The 20,407-nt window shown below is 59.4% G+C and overlaps 2 protein-coding genes across 8 annotated transcripts; both read right to left on the bottom strand.

The window, feature by feature from the left end:
• Window positions 1–394: 394 nt before the first annotated feature.
• On the bottom strand, window positions 395–6,183 carry CTDSP1 (CTD small phosphatase 1). 5 transcript variants are annotated; one of them, XM_036858755.1, is made up of 7 exons: window positions 6,007–6,180; window positions 4,470–4,726; window positions 3,904–4,005; window positions 3,732–3,788; window positions 3,003–3,095; window positions 2,690–2,875; window positions 395–2,149 (listed from the first exon to the last, which is right to left on the bottom strand). In XM_036858755.1, the coding sequence occupies exons 1-7, from the start codon at window positions 6,071–6,073 to the stop codon at window positions 2,021–2,023; spliced, it is 891 nt and encodes a 296-aa protein (XP_036714650.1). In that variant the 5' UTR covers window positions 6,074–6,180; the 3' UTR covers window positions 395–2,020. The 5 variants fall into 5 exon arrangements, with proteins under 5 accessions (XP_036714650.1, XP_036714649.1, XP_036714652.1 ...); XM_036858754.1 differs by having other exon boundaries at window positions 3,904–4,008; window positions 6,007–6,179; XM_036858757.1 differs by having other exon boundaries at window positions 3,904–4,008; window positions 4,470–4,618; window positions 6,007–6,177.
• Window positions 6,184–10,598: 4,415 nt separating this feature from the next.
• On the bottom strand, window positions 10,599–19,867 carry SLC11A1 (solute carrier family 11 member 1). Of its 3 annotated transcripts, XM_036858824.1 has the most exons (15): window positions 19,733–19,867; window positions 19,082–19,215; window positions 18,115–18,237; window positions 17,699–17,818; window positions 16,661–16,767; window positions 16,163–16,233; window positions 15,758–15,825; window positions 15,428–15,583; window positions 14,671–14,829; window positions 13,185–13,274; window positions 12,938–13,057; window positions 12,369–12,518; window positions 11,835–11,908; window positions 11,268–11,421; window positions 10,599–11,129 (listed from the first exon to the last, which is right to left on the bottom strand). In XM_036858824.1, the coding sequence occupies exons 1-15, from the start codon at window positions 19,842–19,844 to the stop codon at window positions 11,019–11,021; spliced, it is 1,749 nt and encodes a 582-aa protein (XP_036714719.1). In that variant the 5' UTR covers window positions 19,845–19,867; the 3' UTR covers window positions 10,599–11,018. The 3 variants fall into 3 exon arrangements, with proteins under 3 accessions (XP_036714719.1, XP_036714722.1, XP_036714721.1); XM_036858827.1 differs by lacking the exon at window positions 11,268–11,421 and having other exon boundaries at window positions 10,683–11,129; window positions 19,733–19,863; XM_036858826.1 differs by lacking the exon at window positions 12,938–13,057 and having other exon boundaries at window positions 10,683–11,129; window positions 19,733–19,863.
• Window positions 19,868–20,407: the final 540 nt, after the last annotated feature.

The raw sequence follows: 20,407 nt of genomic DNA, 5'->3' as shown, positions 1-20,407 counted from the left end.
CCCTCCCCTCCGCTCCGGAGCGGAGACCACACCCCTCCCGTCTCCGAATACCTTCCAGGGGCCTCTCCTAGGGACGCATTTCAGCTTGCTTTAGAGCTAATAATATTGAGTCCTCCCTGTACAGGCATTTAATCAATTCTGTAAAGAGGGCCTATCTCCATTTTGCACGTTAGATAACTGAGGCCAACAGAGGTAGAATTAAATAGCACAGCCGGATGCACTCAGATCCATTCAAAGTTTGCACTTTCAGACTTGAAGCCCCAGGGGGCTTAGGGCAGCCCTTCCCTCCACTACTACCGCCGTCGTTCCTAAGGGTTTTCTGAAGCGAGGTGTGGCTTCATGGGACTGCCCGCACGTCAACGCCCCCCCCCCCCCAATAACCACAGAGTCAGGATAGGGGGGGTCTGGCTTTCTCTTTAGTTCTCATCACACTTTGGGGCTCTCCATTACAGAGAAGGCACTTAGATGGGAAGGTCACCTGATTCAGACCAACCTTGTCCTCCCTCCCACCCCCAGCTCTCTGGGGGGGAAGGGTAACAACATCTCCACCTGACATCCCCCTTGGCACTGGTATGTGGGTCCCCTTAACCGATAAGCCCTGGGGAGGGCCCAAGGCCTTGACCTCCAGACTCAGCATTTGGGGGAGGGGTTCCAGATAAAGGACTCAGAGCTGGAAGGCAGCACGTCCTGGGAGCTGCCCCCAGCCAGCAGGGGGCGAGGCAGAGGGCTGCAGGGGTGGGTTGGCACAGGGGAGGGGGACAGCTTGGCCAGGCTTCCTGGAGCCCCCCAAATCCCGCAAGAAGGGTCCCACCTCCCACAGATCCCCTAAAGGCACCAGTGAAGTATGGGGTGGGTCGGGGAGGCACCCGTTAGGTGGTGTAGAGACTCACACACGCACACACCGTGGTGGGCCTAGCATGGCGCTGGGCACAGAGAAGGTGCTCAACAAATGTTTTTTTGAATGTATGAATAAAGGGACCGAAGAGGGTGTGAGGGACAAAGGACAGGGCCTGGGGCCCTTTGGCCCAGCCTGTTTCATTCAGAAAATAGCAGTTTAAAAAATGTAAAAATCCTTTCCCTCCTCCCCCCAGTTTATGGGCCCAGGAAAGGGGTGAGGGAGGGGTGTCTCCACCCCAACCCTTCCCTCTCCCCTTCCCCTAAAAATCTATATACACATATACATATTTATATGGCACCGCAAAGGGATCCTGCCTATGCCTCCACACTTGGAGCTGTGGCACCAAACCCCAGGGCCTTGGGGTGGTCAAGGCAGAGGTGAGAGGTTGGAGCTTGGGCCATGTGGGAAGCGGCCCTCAGGTGCTGATGAGGCCAGAGAAGCTGGATTCTAGGGTCCTGAAGGACAGACCCCTGCTCCCTTTACAAGTGGTAACAGATCTTCTACCCTCCCCGCCCTCCTAGGCAGAGATTGGTGGAGGCTATAGCAGTCCCAAGGTAGGAGGTGGGGCGACTGGGTCCTCCCCCACCAGCCTAGATTGCTGCAACCTGAAGGCTGTTCCAGGCAGAGCTGACCCGGATCGTGGCCCTGGGAAAATTGGGCCGAGAAGAGGGCTCTATGCAAGGCACTTGGTGTCCACTGTTCCCAGGCTGGGGGCCCAAGGCGTGGGGCAGCAAAACCCTGCCCCTCCCCCAGGCAGAACTGGAAGGGCCCGAGGGACCCCATTTGGCAGCAGAGAAACATGGCTGTGGGGAGAGAGAGAGAGAGAGAGAGAGAGAGAGAGAGAGAGAGAGAGAGAGACAGAGAGAGAGAGAGAGAGAGGGAGAGGAGGGAGGCGGCACGCAGGGCCCCACAGGTCCCCCAAGAAGGAGGAGGTTCTAAGGCACTGACACAGGGACCCAGGGACTCGTCGCCCTCGGCACAGCCTGCTGCCCCCTCCACAGCCTGGCCGGGCTGGCGGGGGAGACGCCCACTTCCCCGTGGCGCTGAGTTTTCTTAAGGAAGAGTCCGCGTGTGAGTGGTGCAGGTGTGGTCAGGGGCAGGTCCTGGCCCCGTGGCGCCTCACTAGCTGCCGGGCCGAGGCTGCCTGAGCACTGAGTACACGTCATCCACACGGCTGAGCTGCTCGAAGAAGGGCAGGAGGTCGTGGAGCTCCGTGTCACTCATGTTGTCAAACCACGAGGCCACCGGTACCTGAGCAGATGGGTGTAGGGCGGTGAGGGGGGCAGGCGGCCCTGAGCACAGAATGTCCAGGTCGATCCTGAGCACCCACTGCTCGATGGGCCACCTCCTGGAAGCCCCTTACCCACAGTCTTCAAACATTCTGACGGCAGCCCCAGTGAGTCACATTTACACACAGGTCAGAGCAGAGGTTCTACGGAACCACACTTAACCTTACCGTGTGCTAAACACGCTAATATTTTCAGTTCTATTTCATTTAAAAAAAAAAAATCCCAACTAAGACGCACTAAATTATTTCCGTGTTCCACTAACAGCTCACAACTGGCGGTATGAAAAATGGAAACTGCTCCAGTGTCCAGCAGGGACCCGAGCCCATGGCAGGCACCCTGTATGTGCAGGCAGAATGGGCTGAGTGACTAAGAAAGGACAGAGAGCTGCAGTGGGTGGATAAGGCGGGTGGGCAGCAGGCATGGGTCACTGAGGAAAGACGGAGGAATGGGAGGGCGCCAGCCCCCAGCAGGGTCCCCTATCCCCATCCTGCCCGGCACTCACGGCGTTATCTGGATGGAAGACATAGGAGGCGGGCGAGTTGTCCAGGATGAGCACCCGCCGAAGGTCTCGGCCCAGCCGGCTCAGGTCCTTCACGTAGTTCCCCCGGTGGAAGACGCATGACTCACGAAACAGCCGCGCTCGGAAGGCCCCCCACTTGTCCAGCAGGTCAGCTACTGGGTCTGCGTACTGGGGGGCAGGAGGTGGGTCATCCAGGGCCAAGGGCGACCCAGAGGTCACTGCCCAGAGGTCGTGCGCTGGAGGCGGATAGGAAGCAGAGATGCCCCAGGAGGCCTTCGGAGGGTGGAGGGCTCACCTTGGCAAGGCTGGCGGTGAACAGCACGCATTCGAAGAGCTCACCCATCCGCTGCAGGAACTCATCGACGTGGGGCCGCTTCAGCACATAGACCTGGGGGGTGGGCCAGTGAGGGGACTGCTGGCCCACAGGCCTGGGTGGGGTGGGGCGGCCGGGGGCTGGGAGGGAGTGGGTGGAGGAGGCACAGGAGCACAGGAGGGAGGCTGGTCCCAGGGCCTGCGGGCTCCACTCAGCAGCCGGTGCAACCACCACTGGGGAAAACACCCACCCACCCAGAAGAGAATCAAAATGAACCTCCAACTCCTGGTTTCGGGCCCTGCCTCAAAGGGAATCACTAATTCCCAGCCCCTTCCTCCACCATGGCCTCAGCCCGATGTAGGGGCCTGGGGGCAACCCCCTCACCCCAGAGCTGCAGAGCACCGGCCCCCGAGCCAAGTAATGGAGAACAGGCTGGACAGCACACAACCTATCCTGAATTACTTGAACTGGGTCCCGGGCAGGGTGGGGCGAGGGGGCACCAAAAAGGACCCCGACTCCCTGCAGGCCTTGGAGTCGGGCCAAGTCCCTGAGGGTCCGTGTGACCTTAGGCAAGTCTCACACCCTCTCTGGGCCTCTGACATTCCACACCTATCAGAGTCCCATCTGGGACTCTCAGGATTGGTGGGAAGAGCCTGGGGTCTGGAAGACAGATGCCAAGCCTACCACCTCCCCCCACACCCGGCCCCTCACCTGGTGGACCACCCCATCAATCTCCACAGGGATGATGAAGTCGGCATTGTTGACTGGCTGTGAGGGGGGAAAAGAGCTGCTGGAGCTGGGGCGAGGCCCGTCGAGACCGCCTCCCAGTCCAGGGCAGACTCCCTTAGAGACCCGGGGCTGAGGGCTGCTGGGCAGGGCCCACCTTGAAGGAGCTGTGCACCAGGGTCTCGTCCAGGTCGATGACTACGCAGATCTTGTCCAAGTCCTGGGCCTTGGCCTCGGGGAGCAGGTACTGGACTGGGGTCTGCTGTGGGGACGGGCGGGGCTGGCTGCGGGCACCTCTCTCAAGCCCCGGTCATTTCTCCTCCACATGTCTTCCCTCCCCCAGCCCTCTACCTGGCGAGCCACAAGGATAGTGGGAGAGACCAACCCCTTCCCAGCTTTGCCCCTGCCAACTCTGGAGCCTGGGGTAGGCTGCCTGGCTCTCTGGGCTTCACTTCCTCACCTGGGAAACCAAGCAAGAGGAAAGCTTCCACTTCTGAAGGGGAAATTCAGAATTCCTGTGGTTGGGGGGGCCCTCCCCTGGGAGGCAGTCTTGGGGCATTCAGGGCTGGGAAGGCCTGGGAGGGTGGAGGGCTTGGTTGGGGGACAGGGGGGCTCCCCCCTCCTTCCAGGGCCTACGAGCAGGTCATGAAGAGCCCCCTCCCCCTAAACCCCCTGAGGGCTGAGCCCAGGTGCCCCTGCAGCGCCCTCCTGACCATCACACACCTTGGGGACAGCACCGTTCTCCTCCACGAGCAGGGGCGCCCCACTGTGGGCGGGCAGGGCCTCCCCATCATCCCGGCAGACGCAGCAGAAAAGTGAGTGGAGGATGCCCCGACTCCGGGGCTTCTGAGAAGCCGCTGACTTCTGGTCACCTGAAGCAGGGAGGCCCAAGGTGGGGGCAGGCACACTGACTGGCCTGCAGAGGTGGGCACGTGTGCCCAGGCGCGAACCCCTGGGCTGAGAGGGTCTGGCCGTGCTGCCTTCATTGAGAGAGACACATGAAGGTGGCATCCTGATAGTCTTGGCTCCAGGCCACCCCTCCGCTCCCCACAAGTTCTTCTAGTGTGGGTACAAAATTACCCACATTAGGGAGTGGGCTGGCTGGAGGCGGGGAATGAAGGTGTTTTCTCTTTCTAACAGCCTCCATCACTGCTGGGGGATCAGCCCACTGGGGGCACCTCCTGACACCCCCCTGTACCTGAGCAGCCCCTATTCAGTAGGGCCCCTGCCAGAGAGGGTTGAGGCCTGGGGCCCTGGGGCCCACTCCTGCCTTCCTTCCCCTCCTTCCATCCTCTCCGCCTCCAGAGGTCCAAAGTCCTCCCTGAGGCTGGGCCCAGAGACAGGCGGTGGGGGCCTGGGGCCAGTGTCCTGCCGCCATCTGCCGGCCCCTCCTCCTCCGCCCCCGCCCGGACCTCCAACTTAGGTCCCGCTGATAGACGGCCCGCCCTCCAACATCCCCTCCACCCGGCCCGGGCAGAGCTAGGCCCAGGCCACAGGTGCGAAGACCTGGAGGTACCTCCTAGCTTCTTAAGTCAACACCGGGACAGGGAGGGGCAGACCCCCTGCCCAGACCCGTCAAACCCCGGGGTGCCCGGCCGAGGCCGGCGGCATCTCGGGTCGGTGCGTGTGCGCACAGACCCAGCGCCCACCGGCCTGCAGCCGGGGCTCCGAGTTCCCCGGTCCGACGGGCGCGCTAGCGATCCTTAAAAGCGGTTGCCCCTCTCTACGTCTCCGAGAGGCTCGGCGCCTCCACGAGTGACACGAAAGTTTGTGAAGAACGTGGCTGTGTGGTAGCGGGAGATCCTTCCAACCCTCCCCAGCCCGCTGTCACTTCTGCGCCCCCTCCCTCGACCCGACCAGACCGCGGCCCAGAGGGGGCGGAGTCTCAGCTGGTGGCCTGAAGGCGCCCTCTTCAACCCCCCCATCTCCCAGCCCCACTGGCGCCAATGGGGGGGAGGGGGCGACTCTTGGGCATCGCGCACAGCCAGTCCGGGAAACCCGGAGGGCGCCCCTTCTCTACCCCTGCCTCAGTTTCCCCACCTCGAGCAGACATGAGCGCCCAAAAGGGGGCAGGCCCCGCCCCGCGTCTCTGAGCCTCTGCGAGTTCAAACTCTCAACCAGCTCCCCCTCCGGTTGGAAGCTTCGGGCCCCGCCGAGTCGGGAGCCTGGGGCGGCAGCTGCGGCTGCCCCGGGGAGGGTCGCGGCCCCCTCCACCTCTCCGCAGCACCCGGATTGCGGGCCCCTCCGCGCGCCCCAGTACCTTTGCTCCGTAGCGGGCTCCGCGCTTCCTCCTTGCTGATCTGAGTAATGACGGCCGAGCTGTCCATGGGGCCGGGCGCGCTCCGCTCCGGCCGGACTCTGGCCCGGGCGCCCGGCCTCCCCCCCGGCTCGGGCCGGAATCGGGGCGCGGGGGGGAGGGGAGGGGTGGGAGGGAGGGATCCCCGCGAGCTTCGGAGGGGAGGGGAGCCAGGTTCTAAGGGGGAGGGGGAGGGAGGGGGCGCGGAGGAAACTTTGTTACAACATGGAGTTTCCTCCCCGCGAGGCGGATGCAAACATGGAACCCGGGCGCCGTTTCAAGGCTCCCCCTTAAAAGGGCAACGGTTTCAGCGTGACCTGGACTTGGCCGGGGCTTTCATCACTTCTGGGGCCGGCGCGGCTTGGCGGGCTAGGAGGCGGGCCCGGCCGGGTTCCTGCAGCACTCCAGGGGGCGTCGCCTGCCTTCCTGCCGCCCGCCCGCCTGCGGGGCCGAGCCTCTGCGGCTGCGTGGCAGGGCCGGCACCAGGCCCACTGTTCTCCCGCGCTGGGCGGCCAGGGGACAGGGCCCGCCCGGAGCGCCCACGCCCGGGAGTGCCCCGAGGGCGTGCGGCTCCACCTCTGCACATTCCGAGGGTCGGGGGCTGGCAGCTTCTCGGTTTCCTCATCTGGGAAATGGGGTAACACCGTCTAGTCTGTAAAATGGGTCTCTCCGGCGGTCTAGGGGCCATCTCGCAGGGAAGTCGTGAGCGTACAAAGACTCTTTGCTACCTTCAAACGGCTGTGCAGATCCACACAATTAGGCTCTTAACCTAATTGTGACCTAACCATGACCGTCACCACCTACCGCAGTCTCGGGCCCCTTCCCCTAAACCCGGAGTTGTAGGGCGTGGAAATTCCAGCTGTCTGCCCCGGGATGCCCCCTGCCGACCTCTCCCAACCGGCTCACCTGGCGCCCCGCCACGTCCACTCCAGCCACCTGGCTTTCTCGCCAGAAGCCAAGCGCCTCCACGCCTCAGGGCCTTTGTACATGCAGTTCTCTCAGCCTGGAATGCGCTTTCTCCGACTTCTCACAGCCAAATCCCACCGACCTCGAAAAAATGACACCCCCTCCAAGAGGCTTTTCTAGGCCCCTCCTCTACTCCCCACGCCGGCCACGATGTGACTGTTGGGCAGGGGGGGAAATCAAGCGGCGGCCACACACAGTGGGGCCCCAATCCCTGCGGGCTCAATGCCCAACCGTGGGGACCACAACGTCAACTGGAGGACCTTGAACACCCGCTCCACCTGGGTCTGTGCAGACGCACCGGCGGGCGCGGGGCCCGCGTTTCCACGCAGATTCTTCACGAGGGAAACTCCCGTGTAGTGCGCGGTGAGGTTTGCGGGTGGGTTTTTTTTTTTTCCTGTTTATGAAGTTCTTTCCATTTGCCGTTACTATTTTGTGTTCAAGTTTAAAAAATATTCATAACGCCAAGCCTTGACAAACACGCCTCAGCATTTCCTTACCCCGCCGGGCGGGGCGGGGCGGGGCGGGCGCGTACAGTCCCGTCCGGCCGCTGGGTGCTAACGCGGCGCACGTCCTCCGGGCCGGGCGGAGGGGGAAGCCGGAGGGCGAGAGGCCCCGCGAGGGGAGCGGCGCTCGCCCGAAGGCGCGCCAGCTTCGGGGCTGGGCACCAGGGCGGGGAGGAGGTGGTCAGAGGCTGTGAATCCTGTGGACTCCACGACCCCCCCCCCTTCTGCTACTGGGTTAGCCAAAAAGTTTGTTCGGGTTTTTCCGGAACATCTTACTACGCCGCCGGCCGGCTGCCATCATTGCATTTAATCACGATAATCGCCAACTTGCGGCGAGCGCTTAGTCGGGCCCCCGATTTGGCTGCGCCTCTCATCTCATTTACTTCTCAGAACAACCCGTTCTTTAACCCATTTTATAGATAAAGAAACTGAGTCCCGACCAGCGAGCGACTCGACCCGCCCTCCGCCGGGGGCAGAGGTTGGATTCCGGTCGCCGCGCCGAGCCCCCTCCCCTTCGGTACGGCCCCAGGGCGGGGCCTCGGTATTCTCTCCGGATGCTCAGCTGGCGCCGACCCCAAAAGGAAATGTGCGGCGGAGGGTTGAGTGAACCCCTGGCCTCGCCCCTGGCCTGAGCAGGGCGGCTCGCCTTCCGCTCCCTTCGTCTTTCCCTCTGTGAAGGCTGGAACCTGGCCGACTGTGCCACTGAGGGTCAGGGGAGCTGACGCGGGGATAGGGCACTGGGCAGCACTACTGCCCCCCTCCCGTCGCTATTCCCTGCACCTCCTACCCCTAATCCCCGCCCCCCCCCCGCTCCCCGCCATCGTCTCCTCCGAGCCTTCGCTGGTGCGGGTCTCCTCCCAGCGAGACCTGCCCTCCTCTCACGCTCAGCGGTGCACTTTCCGCCGGGGCGGAGTGGATGCGGAGTGAGCCCGGACGTCCGTGCAGTGCGGGGGTCTGGGGTCTGTGGGGACAGAGTTGCTGGTGGAAGCGTTCTGTAAGGTGGGGCGGGTTCTTTGGGTTTCCTCAAGGAGGGGAGTCCACACCCAGCTGGTCTCCCTCTACCCTCTCTACTACAGCAAGTGGGGGGGTCGCCGTACCCGCATAGTTTATTTTTATTTGTTTCATATGTTTGCGCCCCAGGACGGATAAAGTCATGGGGACTGTGAGTCGAGAAACACTAGGACTCAGCCGGGGTCGGTCTGGCAACCATGGACAAGTGTCTTGTTCACCCAGCACCTCAGCTTCCTTCTCTGCCGAATAGGGTTGGTAAGGGTCCAACCCAGGCAAGTGGGTAGGGGGAATGCCGAGCAGAAAGGCCGGATGCCGTCCTCCCAGGCTCCGAGACACACCGTGGTGCACCTTCCGACACAGCGGGGTGGATGCGGAGTGAGTCAGGACGCCTGTGCAGTGCCCGGGTGTGGGGGGGTCTGTGGGGATGGAGTTGTGGGTGGAAGCCTCTGGGGAGAGTAATGGTGTCAGGCCACTCCCAGCCTGAGGGGCTGATGAAGCATCTAGTTAGATCTGAACCTGGGGGCTGGGAGGACCAGAGCTGCTGGGGAGGGAGCAGCCCTTTGGGAGGCGTCCCTGTCTGGATATGACTGACCTTGGCCTGACTTTAGCACTAACGCCTTACCCAGGCCCAGAGCAACCCTTAGCTGGCCCTTTGGTCCCCTCCCCTCCTCCCCTTCCTTTACCCCAAGTTCTAAGCTCTGGGCTTGACTATTCGTATGACCAGCCTGCCCGTTCTTCTGGGGAACTCCCAACAAGGTTGCAAATCTCTAGCTTTTGCACACACTGACCCCCACCCCCGCCCCAACTCCCGGCATGCTCATCTCCCCCTTGACTGCTCTCCCTGTCTATTCGGCTTTCAAAATATTGTCCAGGAGTTTCTCTTCTGTGGGTCTTGCCTCATTCTTTGCAGGTGTGCCTGACGCACACTTCCGATCCTCAGTGTTTTGTTGTCATTTACTTAGGTTCCCCCCAACCCAGTGTGAGCTCCTAGAAAGTTGACATCTTTAATTCGAGACTGTGCCTCCGTTCCCCACGTCTAGCACAGGGCTGGCGCCCAACTAATGCCTAGAGAATTGACCAGAGGGGTGGGCAGGGGGTACAGCTGGGGGCATCTCAGGGAAGCAGGAAAGGGGTCTCCCGTTTCTCCGCTACCTGGCCCCCATTCAACCTCTGAGTTCGCAGGGGCCCCATCTTCTCCAGGGACTAGCCGGGAGAAGGAGATTGGGCGGCGTTCTAGCCCAGGTACCTCTCCCGCCGTTGCTCGGGTGAGCCAGACCTGTCCCATCCCCTCCCTCTTAGAGGGCCCCACTTGTTTCGTTGCCCTTTTAAGAAAGAGGAAATTCTTCTCATAAACAAGCGCCTCAACCAGAGCGCGGAGCCCAGCTGCCTGCCCCGCCGCATCCCCGGGAAATCGGGGGTGCTTCCAGGCACAGCGCCCACGCAAAGCTCAATCTAGGGGAAAGGGCTGGCGGCCCCTCCTCGCCGCCGCTCGCCACAGCTCCGGGGCTGGGGTCCGAGGGACGGGAAGAGGCAGGAGGGACTTGGGGGAGCCTAGAAACAGCCCAGGGAGCGTCTGTAAAGTGCAGTCCCTTTAAGGGGCGAAAGGGCGCCGGGCCGCTCCCTGCGGCCGAGGGGGTTCCCCGCCCACAGAGCTCACCCCACCTTCCCGCCTGGGCGGATTCCGAGGCCCCCGGGCGCGAGGCCCGAGTGACAGCCTCCTCCTCTTTGGAGGCGGGGAGTCCCGGCGCTCGGGATCGTCCCTGCCCCTAGGGGGAGCTGGGAGTCAACGCCCAGGGAGCGTTAACTGCGCGGCGTGGGAGTCCCGGCCGCCTGGTCCCCTGGGGAGATGGCAAAGGAATTGGGCCTCAGAGGCATCGACTCTTGGGTTCCTTAGGACTTGGCGCCCGAAGAGGGGAGAACCGCGCTTCTGTTTTACTGCCTGGAAAAGGGGTTTCAGGTGGAACAGAAAGGCTGAGGCCACTCCAGCGAGAGTAGAAGCGAGGCAGACCTTCGGGGAGGGGGACTATTCTTGATGGTTCAGGGATTTTGTGCTTTCCTGTTTCCGTTTCCCTGCTCTTTTGGATAAGAAGTGAATTAGCATTTATTTATCATTTTCAGACTCTATTTTAAGTACCAGCTTGGAGCCTGTGTCCCACCCCCAATTGGGTTGGTCTGTCAGGTCACTCCTATAGGTGCTCAATAAATACTTTAGGAATGATTTTTTTTTTTTTAAGTCTCAAGTGCCAGGCTCTGCGTTAAAGTGCTTTCATTTATGTCCGTTGCAAGGTTGGTGTCCCCATTTTATAGTTGAGAACACTGAGATCTGGAGGTTAATCACTTGTGCAAACTAGGAGACAGCAGGTCCCTACAGAACCAGGGTTGGCCTGCTTCCAGAACTCCATCTTGCTGCCTACACACACCGCCCCCGCCCCCCACTGGTCCAGCAGGCCAGTCTGCCCCACTCATTCCACCCTCGGCCGTGCCCTGGGTGGGAGCTCATCCAGAGGTCTTCTCCTCCTGATCCTCTTCAGGAAGCCCATACAGAAAGTGTTGGTGGGAACCGTGGGCCAGACGGGTGGCTCCATGGGTGATGAGACAGGTCCAGGCCTGGAGGAGTGGTGACCATGAGTAGGGGAGAGGACAAGACCTTTGGGGAAGCCCCAGTGCATCCCCCGTAAGCCCTCCATCTGTTGTCTCTTCTCCTTGCCTCCCCCATCCCCAAGGCGCCCGCTGACCCAACAGTACCAGGTAGGTGGTGAGGCCCAGGTAGACTGCGGCCAGCAGTGCCACAAGGCTGAAGTAGGCAGGGTGGGGTAGGCTGGGCAAGTAGCTGACCACAAAGTAGAGGTTGATGGCACAGATCAGCACCATGATGGAAGAAGTGCAGGCCTTGCTCACCCTTGGGCACAAGAGGGAGGCTCAGGATTGGCTGCATCTCCTCCAGTGCCCACAGCCAGCCTGGAGCTAAGGTGGGGGGTGGATACACAAAGCCAGCTTCCCAGGGCTGTGGGCCCTGGAGCAGACCCCTGGCCAACTTCTGCCTCCTGGGCCCTCCAGGCACCACACTGGCAGGATTTGGCAAAAGCAGAGTCTGAGGTGAGGGGGAGGAGCTCAAGCTCTAGAAACAGCCCCTGGCCCAGGATTCCAGTCCTGGCTCCTCCACTTGCTAGCTAGCTGTGTGACCCTGGGCAAGTTTCTTAACCTCTCTGACCTTATCTGGATAGTGGGAATAATGGGAATTCCTACCTCTTGGTGGTTGTGAGGATCAAATGTGGTAATGTAAGCCCAGTGCTGGGGTTGGGGAGTACTCACGGGCCATTGGTAAACTCCTGCATCAGGGTGGGCATGCTGGTGAACGTGAGGATGGGCAGCACAGCGAAGGGAAGCTGGGGAGAATTGGGAGGAGGGGGCTGAGGGACCCTGCCCTTAGAATACAGTAAGGAGGGGAGGAGCAGGCCGGGGCTCCAGTCACCCTCTGCCTCACTGTGCACCCTTGGGAAAGTCCCCTAACCACTCTGAGCCTCAATTTCTCCACTTCTATGCCTTCCAGGGTTGTAGGGGCTCCAAAGCAGGAGAAAGTGTTTGGGGGCTCTGGCCCCAGGCTGCCTGAGCTTGTATCCCAGCTCTGCCACTGGTCACTTAACTGCATGCATCAGTTTTCCCATCTGCAAAATGGGGATAATGGTGGTTCCTACCCCCTGGGGTGGCTGTGGGGAGTACATGAGGCTTGTAGACAAGGTGTGTTTAGAATAGTGCCTGGGAGGTAGGGGAGGCTCCGTAGGGGGATTGCTGTGGTTCTTGTTTGGCTCCACAGGGGGAAGGAGGTGATAGGGCCCGTGGGCTCACCAGCAGGCTCTGCAGCACGTTGAGCAGGTCGTTGAGGCCTGACAGGTCCCGGAGGTCCCTGAAGACTGCCACGAGCATGGTGGGCAGGATGGCACAGGAGCGAGTGAGCAGGACTCGGGCGAAGCGTGACCACCGCAGCTTCAGGAAGCCCTGGGGGGTGGGGTGGGCACCTTGGTGGGGGGGTGCAGGACTGCGTTCCAAGGGAGGGACCCTCTATCCTCCCTCAGCCCATCTCATGCCTGGAGGAACACTCTGTTTTTCCATCTTTGAAATGGGGGCAGCTCTGTCCATAGTTGGTGGTGAGGGGATAGATGGGGGGAAATTAGGGGGGATTCCCCTCCCGCAGCTGATTGCTGAAGACTAAACCGTGTTGGAGAAAAGGCTCCTATTAGTCCTGGGTCTGCAGTCTCGAGCCTCACCTCGCTGAATCTCAGTTTTCTCATCTGTAAAGTGGGGCTTATAAGGGCACCCGTTGGGCTGCCTTAAGGATCAAGGAAGCGGACGTCCGAGCCCCGAGTAGTGTGCCTTGTCCTCAGACCCCTGCCCGCCCCGGCCCGCCCCAGCCCCACCTCCATCACAAACTGTCCCGCGTAGGTGCCGGTCATGGTGGAGCTCTGCCCGGCGGCCAGCAGACCCACCGCCCAGATGTAGAGGGCTGCGGGGCCAAAGAGGCAGCCCAGGATCACGCCCTGGAGGGAGGGGTGTGGTCAGACCCATGGACCCGCCCCTTCTCACGCAGGCTCTGCCCCTGAGGTGGGCGTGGCGAGGAGCCCCGCTGGGTAGAGCCCTTCCACGCCCGCCCTGCCTCGCGCTTACTCCTTGGTAAATGTCCACCGCCACTGTAAGGTTGTTCATGGGGAAGATCTTGGCGTAGTCGTGGAGGCTGCTGTTAGCACAGACGTTGAACTGCGGGCACCGGGCAGTAGGAAGGAGATGTGAAGCGCACGCTCAGTGTTAGAAAATCAGACCTCCAAGCCTTGACCAAGGGTTGAAAACTGGTGGCCCGCGGTCTGCATCCAGCCAGACATATTTTGTTTGGCTAACAAATTTTTTTTTCTTTAGTGTGAATTGGTTGACAACATTTCCAAATGAGAAGATTTAACATGAGACCCTGGTTTCCAGCTGCTCTTGGATTGTAAGAGCTGGCATTACCACTGAGAGACAATTGGCCGTCAGTGACTCAAGCTGCCCCACAAGCCCTTCTCCCTTACATGGGACCCACTTCCCACAGCTCTGTGACTCGGCTGGTCTCGAAGGCAATGTGTTACTGCGGTTTGCCATCCTATTTAGACCTCTCTCCTTATGCTAAGGAGCAGAGACCCAGGGAGGGCTATGACCTCACAAGGTCACACAGCAAGGCAGTGGCAGTGCCCATGTCCCCGGAGGCTTGGCCAGTCTGTCCCATCCCCACCCAACCCTGTAAGCGTTCAGTAAGCGCCCAACACTGGCTAGCAGTTGTTAGAGCCTTGGGACAGAGACTCACTCAAAAACTGAGACAGGCACAGTCCCAGATCCCAGAGAGCCAGGGAGGAGCTGGCCGGCTCCTTAGCTTTCAGAGTCCACTCAAATGTCACCTCCTCCAAGAGGCCTCTCCTGACCACCTGGCCTAATGTAGTAGTCCCTCCCTCACCACACCCCCAATTATGTTTCATCACCCCCTTTATTTCCTTCACAACATCGTTCATATTTTCCTTTGAAACCGATCAACTGATTGGTTGATTTGTTTCCTGTTTGCTCACTGCCTCCGAATTTAATCTGCAAGAGGGCAAGGTCTCTGTATCATTGACTGCTGTATCCCTAGGGCCTAAGACACTGGCTGATACATAACAAATGCTCAGTAAATCTTTGCTGAATGAATGACAGTTTATCTACTAATAATGAAGATTATCACTAGAAACTCAAGAAAAGAAATTGACTGCCTGCATATTCCTAACCCCATGCTCATGCTTAGGCAGACACCCCCTCCCAGAATGCCCTCTCTGCAGTTTGCTGGGCAAATCCTGCCCATCCTTCAAGGCGCAGCTGGAATGCTGGATCCTCCAAGACTCAGCTCCTCTCCCCAGTCACCTCCCCTGGACGTCTGTGCCTTGTAGCCCCTGGCGTGGGGCTGACCACATGCAAGCCTACATGTGGCGTGTCTCCCCAGTGGGGTGGGGAAGGGGCTCCCAGCCAGAGGCCAGGGTCGCAGACTCCCTCCCCTACCAGTGCCTGGAATGCAGGACAGAGACTCGAAGGGCTTAGCTGCGCTGTTTGGAGTTCCCAGCAAAGCCTGAAGGGCATGTGCGTATGGGGTGTGCCTCACCGCAGCCTGGTTGGTTTGCTGGTAGAAGGCTTGCCCAAAGACAGCCACAACAAAGAGGTTGATGAAGAAGGAGACAGACAGGGCGATGGCGGCTTCAATCAGGAAGTACATGTTGGCTTCTCGGATGTCTGCCCGGCGGGCCCGGTCTATCTCTCGAGACTATGAAAGTCAAAGGGAGGGAAGCACCAAAGTCCCTCAGAGTCATCCCAACATTCTCTACCCTCACACCTCTACCTATGTTCCCCCCAAACCCCAGTACTTTCTAAAGCCCCCTACATGGCCGTCTGGGATAGGCCTTTGTTTCTGCCTCAGGGCCTTTGCACTTGCCAGTCCCTCTGCTTAGAATCTCTTCTCCCCTGGTCTTCCTTCCCATCCTTCATGTTTCAAAGGCCTTTGCTGACTCCTTTTCTAAAGAAGCCCCCTCCTCAGTCATTCTCCATCATACTTCTCTGTTTTGTTTCCTTCAGAGCACCTTTCACAATCCATTTCTTTCCTTTATTGTTTACTTGCGCATGGTCTGTCTCTCCTACTAGAATGCATGCTCTAAGAAGGCAGAGGACTTATCTGTCTTTTCATCACTGACCCCCAGCTCCCAGCACACAGTAGACCCTCTATTATTATATATTGAATAAAGAGTGATTCACTTCCCTCCTAAATTCACATTTGGGAGCCAAAGGGGCGGGGCTCCAGCCTTGGGGGCGGAGCCAGTGTGGCTCTTAGGGAGAGAGCATGTCTCCCTGCCCTCCAGTCTGCTCACCTTGACCAGGGCTGAGTGCAGGTAGATGTTGTGGGGCATGATGATGGCGCCAATGATGCCCACGGCCTGCAGCAGCTCGGGCTGGCCGCAGCCAGGGCACAAGGGCAGGAACAGGCCCCGAAGAAGTGCTCCCTGAGCAGGACGTGCCACCACATACTGTGGAGAGGAGCCTCGTCAGGCTCCGCTCCACCCCTGAGCAGCCATTCTCACCCTCCACCCCAACCGTGGCCGCTCGGGAGCATGGCTAAGGTCCGCTCCCCCCCTCCCCTCAGGCTCCGCAGGGGGCAGAGTGGGGTGGCCTTGGTGTGGGGACATGGTACGGCTTCCCACCTCATAGCCGAAGGTCAAGGCCATAATGGTAATAAGAAATCCAAAAAAGGCTTCCAGCTTCCGCAACCCTAGAGGGAGAACAAAGGGGCAGAGCCAAAAAACCACAATTGTAACATAAGCAATTATTAATGGCTGGTATCTTGAGCACTTTGTTCCAGGCACTGTGCCAAGCGCTTAACATATAGCGCTCAGTGTAGCCTCGCCACAGCCCTGTGGCCTCTGTGCCATTATCCGCATGTTATAGATGAAGAAACAGAAGTCTAAGTAACTTGCTCAAGGCCATACAGTCAGAGTGAGGTTGCTAGGAGCACTTCTCCCAATTCAGCAGAGCATCAATCAGCTCCTACATTCATTGCCAGTCCCCCCCCCTCGCCAAGTCCCCTATGGGATGAGAGGCACACCCACCGTAGTTATCGAGGAAGAGGAAGAAGAATGTGTCCACAATGGTGATGAGGACACCACCCCAGAGTGGAATTCTGAAACCAGAGTGGCCTGCGTCAGCCCCGCCCGGTCCAGGAGTCTGGAACTCCCTCCTCAGGGCTGGAGACTGTAGAATGGGGCCTCCCGGGAGCAGGCACTCAAGTGGCCCCAGACAGCTAAGGGAGAGGGGAGTGGGAGTGTGCTAGAGACGGGAAAATGGTGCATACACGCCAGGAAGGGCCAAGCTGTGTGGAGGACCAGCATGGTAGGGAGCTTGGGGCTGCAGTCCTGAAGGCTGCATGGTGCTGACATCTGGGTGATTTGAGACAAGTCACTTTACGTATCTGGGTCTCCATTTCCCCATTTGGCAAATTGGGCAATAGCTCTGGAGGATGAAGTGGACGCAGGGAAATAGAAGGCCTGGGGAGGAAGAAGCAGCTGTTCCCAGCCCTGGACTGAAGAGCTGGGGCCCCTCCGGAGTACCGTCCAGCTGAGAGCAGATTGAATGCAATAGCTGTGCCAATGACTTCCTGCATGTCTGAACCCACGATGGCTAGCTCGATGGTCAGCCAGAGAAGGATGCGGGGCACCTAGGGGGAGGTAATCCCGTCATTAAGCCTGGACCAATTATTTGTCTGTTGTCTCAGCCCTACACTGACTGACCTTTCTGTACCTGGCTCTATACTCCTGGGCTGGAAGCCTGCAAACTACATTTGCAAGTCGGCCTTGCCAGCGGGCTTCCAGTTAGGTTTTCATGGTGTAAAATTAATCAACAGAAACTTCAATTAAATAGAGTCGGGATATGAGAAGGGGAAGCTCCCACGCCCTGCGAAGATAGCAGAGCCCAACAGGAAGAAGAAAGACTCCTCTTCATTCCCCGGCAAGGACTCAGCCACTGAAAAGCCATGGACTCTTTGTTTACTATCGGCCTCCCAACTTTCCTTTCCCCTCCATAAAAGTGTTCTCCCTTTGCCGTGCGGAGACTTGCACGTGGCTCCCCATGGCTGCAGACTCCCCAGTTATGATTCTCTGCTGATCCTGAATAAGCCCATCTTTGCTGGAGAAATATCTAGCAGTCTATTTGTTTTAGGTCAACAGTAGGAAATAGTTAAAGGAAATGGAAAGGCAGGGAGACATCATTTTTACCCCCCGCTTCTGGAGCTGGCACCAGCAAGGGCACCAGGCAATATGGGCTCCAGTCAGCAGTGGCGGCAGTGTTTCTAGAAGCTTGGCAGCGAATGATGATCCCTGGGCTCCTGTCCAGCAGCTTTCTGATCTCTGGGTAACACCTCCTTCCCTTGTTCCTTCAGCTCTTTCAACACCTTTGTGACTACATCCCTGCATTAGATACCTTTGAAATATCTAGTGGCGTAATTTCTGTTTGTCTGCCTGGACACTGACGACAGCCAAGTCCCCAGTGTCCACCGCAGCCAGTGATTATCCCGAGCCAATGCCCACCTGCTTTTCACCTTGGGCAAGTCACCTCTCCAGGGGCTTCCTGTCCAGGTGCACCAAGCTCACCTTAGGGTAGTAGAGATGGCAGACCTCGCCCAAGTCCTTGCCTGTCACCACGCCCAGCCGGGCAGCAAGTCGCTGGCAGAGCAAGCCCAACACGGTGGCCCACAGCAGTACCCAGAGCAGCTGTGAGAAGCCAGGGAGAGACCGTCAGCCAGAGGGACCAGTCTCTGATAAGCCCTGAGCTGCTGGGACCCTCTAACCAAGGACACCCTCTGGGGAGCGAATGGGGGAGACAGAGCTAGAAGACTCCTCCCACTCCCGCAGGGCTGCCTTGGGGACCCTTTTGTGGTCCATGTGAACTTAACACCTGTTCCCAGGAACACTGGCCATGCATGCCCCTCTGGGGAAACGTGGCAAGCTGGGGGTCTCCACCCACTTAGCCTGGTCACCCCCTCCCCACTGTGCCCCGACTCAATCACTTTGAATCCGGCCACAGCCCCAGCCTGAAGGTCCGACTCGATGTTTCCTGGGTCCAGGAAAGCGATGCTCATAAGGAAGCCGGGCCCCGTGAAGGCCCACAGCTTCCGCAGGCTGAATGCGCCCTGTGGAGGGAAGTGGAGTGAGGGGTCTTGGACACAGGGTTGGGGACAGCTGGCCGTGGCCAGCCCCCAGGTGAGCCCCTCTGGGCTCATGGGCCCAGGCTGGCCAGCCCTGCCCTCCATTCCCCATTCGTGGAGCTGCCATCCCGGGGGTGGGGGGGGGGGGGGGGGGTTAGTGGAGCACAGGGGGTGGGAGGAAGTCGGGATTTGCTGAGTCACGGCAGGTCAGCTTTCTGGATTGGTCAGGTTCTGTGGTCTACACTTGACCAGCCTTCCTCAGGCAGGCCCTGAGTCAGCAGATCCTCAGAGCCCAGAGGGGAGCTTTCCTGGGTCAGGCCTCCCTGGGCCAGCTCCTCCCTGCCCAGTCCCTTCTCAGACCACCGGGCCTCCTCTCTGGAGCCCACTGAGCCTAGGGTCTCCCCACCCCTGTTCCGGGGGTTGGCCTGGCAGCCTGGGCATCTGCTAAAGATTCTGGGAATGCAGGGTGATACTCTCTTAGGAGCCAGCCGGCAGGCTCCACATCTCCCGATGCCCTTGTCTGCGTCCTTTCCTTAAATGTTACAACAAATCCTTGAGGCTCCAACCGGAATTCACCCCAGGTCCCTTTCCCTTCCTAGGAAAGCTGAGATTCATCTAGAAAGCCACTTGGTAATTTTTAGACAAATATTAAGTGCCCCAGCTAAGCACTGGGGACAGAAGCAGGAAGGCAGCAGTTGCCATTGTCCATCACTGCTGCTCAGAGCTGGAAGGGACTTGCCATGGTCTGCAGGAGACCCCCCTCCCCCTGTGAGATCCCATATGATCTTGTCCATCCTGAAAGACCCCAGGAAGTTTCCAGCATTCTCACCGGTTCTGCATCTGGGATGGGGATCTTCTTGCTCAGGTAGGTCCCTCCGGGAGGCTCTTGCTGTAACCCTGGGTTGGGTGGGCTGGAGATGGAGCCATATCTGGTCCTGCTGAGCTTTGGGGGGCCCGTGTCACCTGCAAGGGGCCCCATGAGCCTTGGTGAGTGACCTGCCTCTTTCTGGTGGCCCAGGATTAAAGCCATCTGTCCTCTTCCCCCACCTCCTCTTGGCAAAGTGGAGAAACGAAGGCCCAACTGAACAGGAGGCCTCCTTGACTCCCATCTTGGGTCCACCGCCTCCACCCCGGACCAAACATTACAGAAGATGTGTGAGAAGCGGGGCCTTCAGGATTACCCTCCTTCCATGTGAGTGCAGAGATTCCCAGACCCAGATCTCTCTCGTCACGGAGGATGTGGAGAGGGACATGGGTTCTGAGGAGGGAAAGCTGGCCCTGCCGTGTGTGCCCCTTGGCCTCATCCCTGCCACCTCCAGCAGCCAAGGAAGCTCCAGGAGCTCCAGATCCACAGAGATGAGGCAAGGGGGCACTCTGCCCTTGGGGATGTGAAGAACCCAGCCCCAGGCTGGTGTCCTTGCCCCCCTGACTCTCCCCCCCCACCCCCATTCAGGCTCTGTCCCTGGAGGGGGCCACTCACCTGTCATGAGGACGCAGCTCAGGCATCTGCACAAGTGGTGTGCTGGGCAGCCCTTCTGGCCACGCTTCCTCTCTGGGTGCTGGTGAGTGCGTGAGCCACACCTCTCACCCATCCTCAGCTGAGCTGGGCTGTCCTCACACACACGGAGCATGTGAAACACTTTCCAAAGGCAGAAGTGGCCGGCTCTGGTGGAAGGGGTTGGGTGACCACAGTATGGTCATTTTTTCCCCTCCTGCCTGAGTCCCACAACTCCTCTGGCTCCCTTCAGGCAACCCGGAGTTGTTGTGCGTCCCAAGTTAGCTCTGATTTCAGACACTTCCTGCCACTTGGGCATTCATGTCTAGATCACGTGACTGCCCCCTGCCTCCCCCTTCTCTCACCCTGCACAAACAGTCAGACCCTTCTCCTTTTCGTTCTTGAGTCCCATGGCCAGTGGTTGGCCTAATGGGAGGAAGGGAGTTCTGATGCCTACCTCGACCTCAGTTTCCCAGTGAGTGCCTCAGAGGAAAAGACCTTCCAGGCACGGCCACAGGGACATGCATTGAAGATTCAGGCCAAAGAGATCCTCAGAAGAAAAGGGCTGGAATTCTGGTCCTTGTTCTGCCACCGATCCACTTGACATTGTCACCAGATCATGTCCTGTCTCTGATCTTGTTTCTTCTGTTAAAGGAAGGG

Source organism: Balaenoptera musculus, chromosome 7 (assembly GCF_009873245.2).
Source record: "Balaenoptera musculus isolate JJ_BM4_2016_0621 chromosome 7, mBalMus1.pri.v3, whole genome shotgun sequence".
Taxonomy (NCBI): Eukaryota; Metazoa; Chordata; class Mammalia; order Artiodactyla; family Balaenopteridae; genus Balaenoptera; species Balaenoptera musculus.
This window is presented reverse-complemented; position numbering and strand designations above follow the sequence as displayed.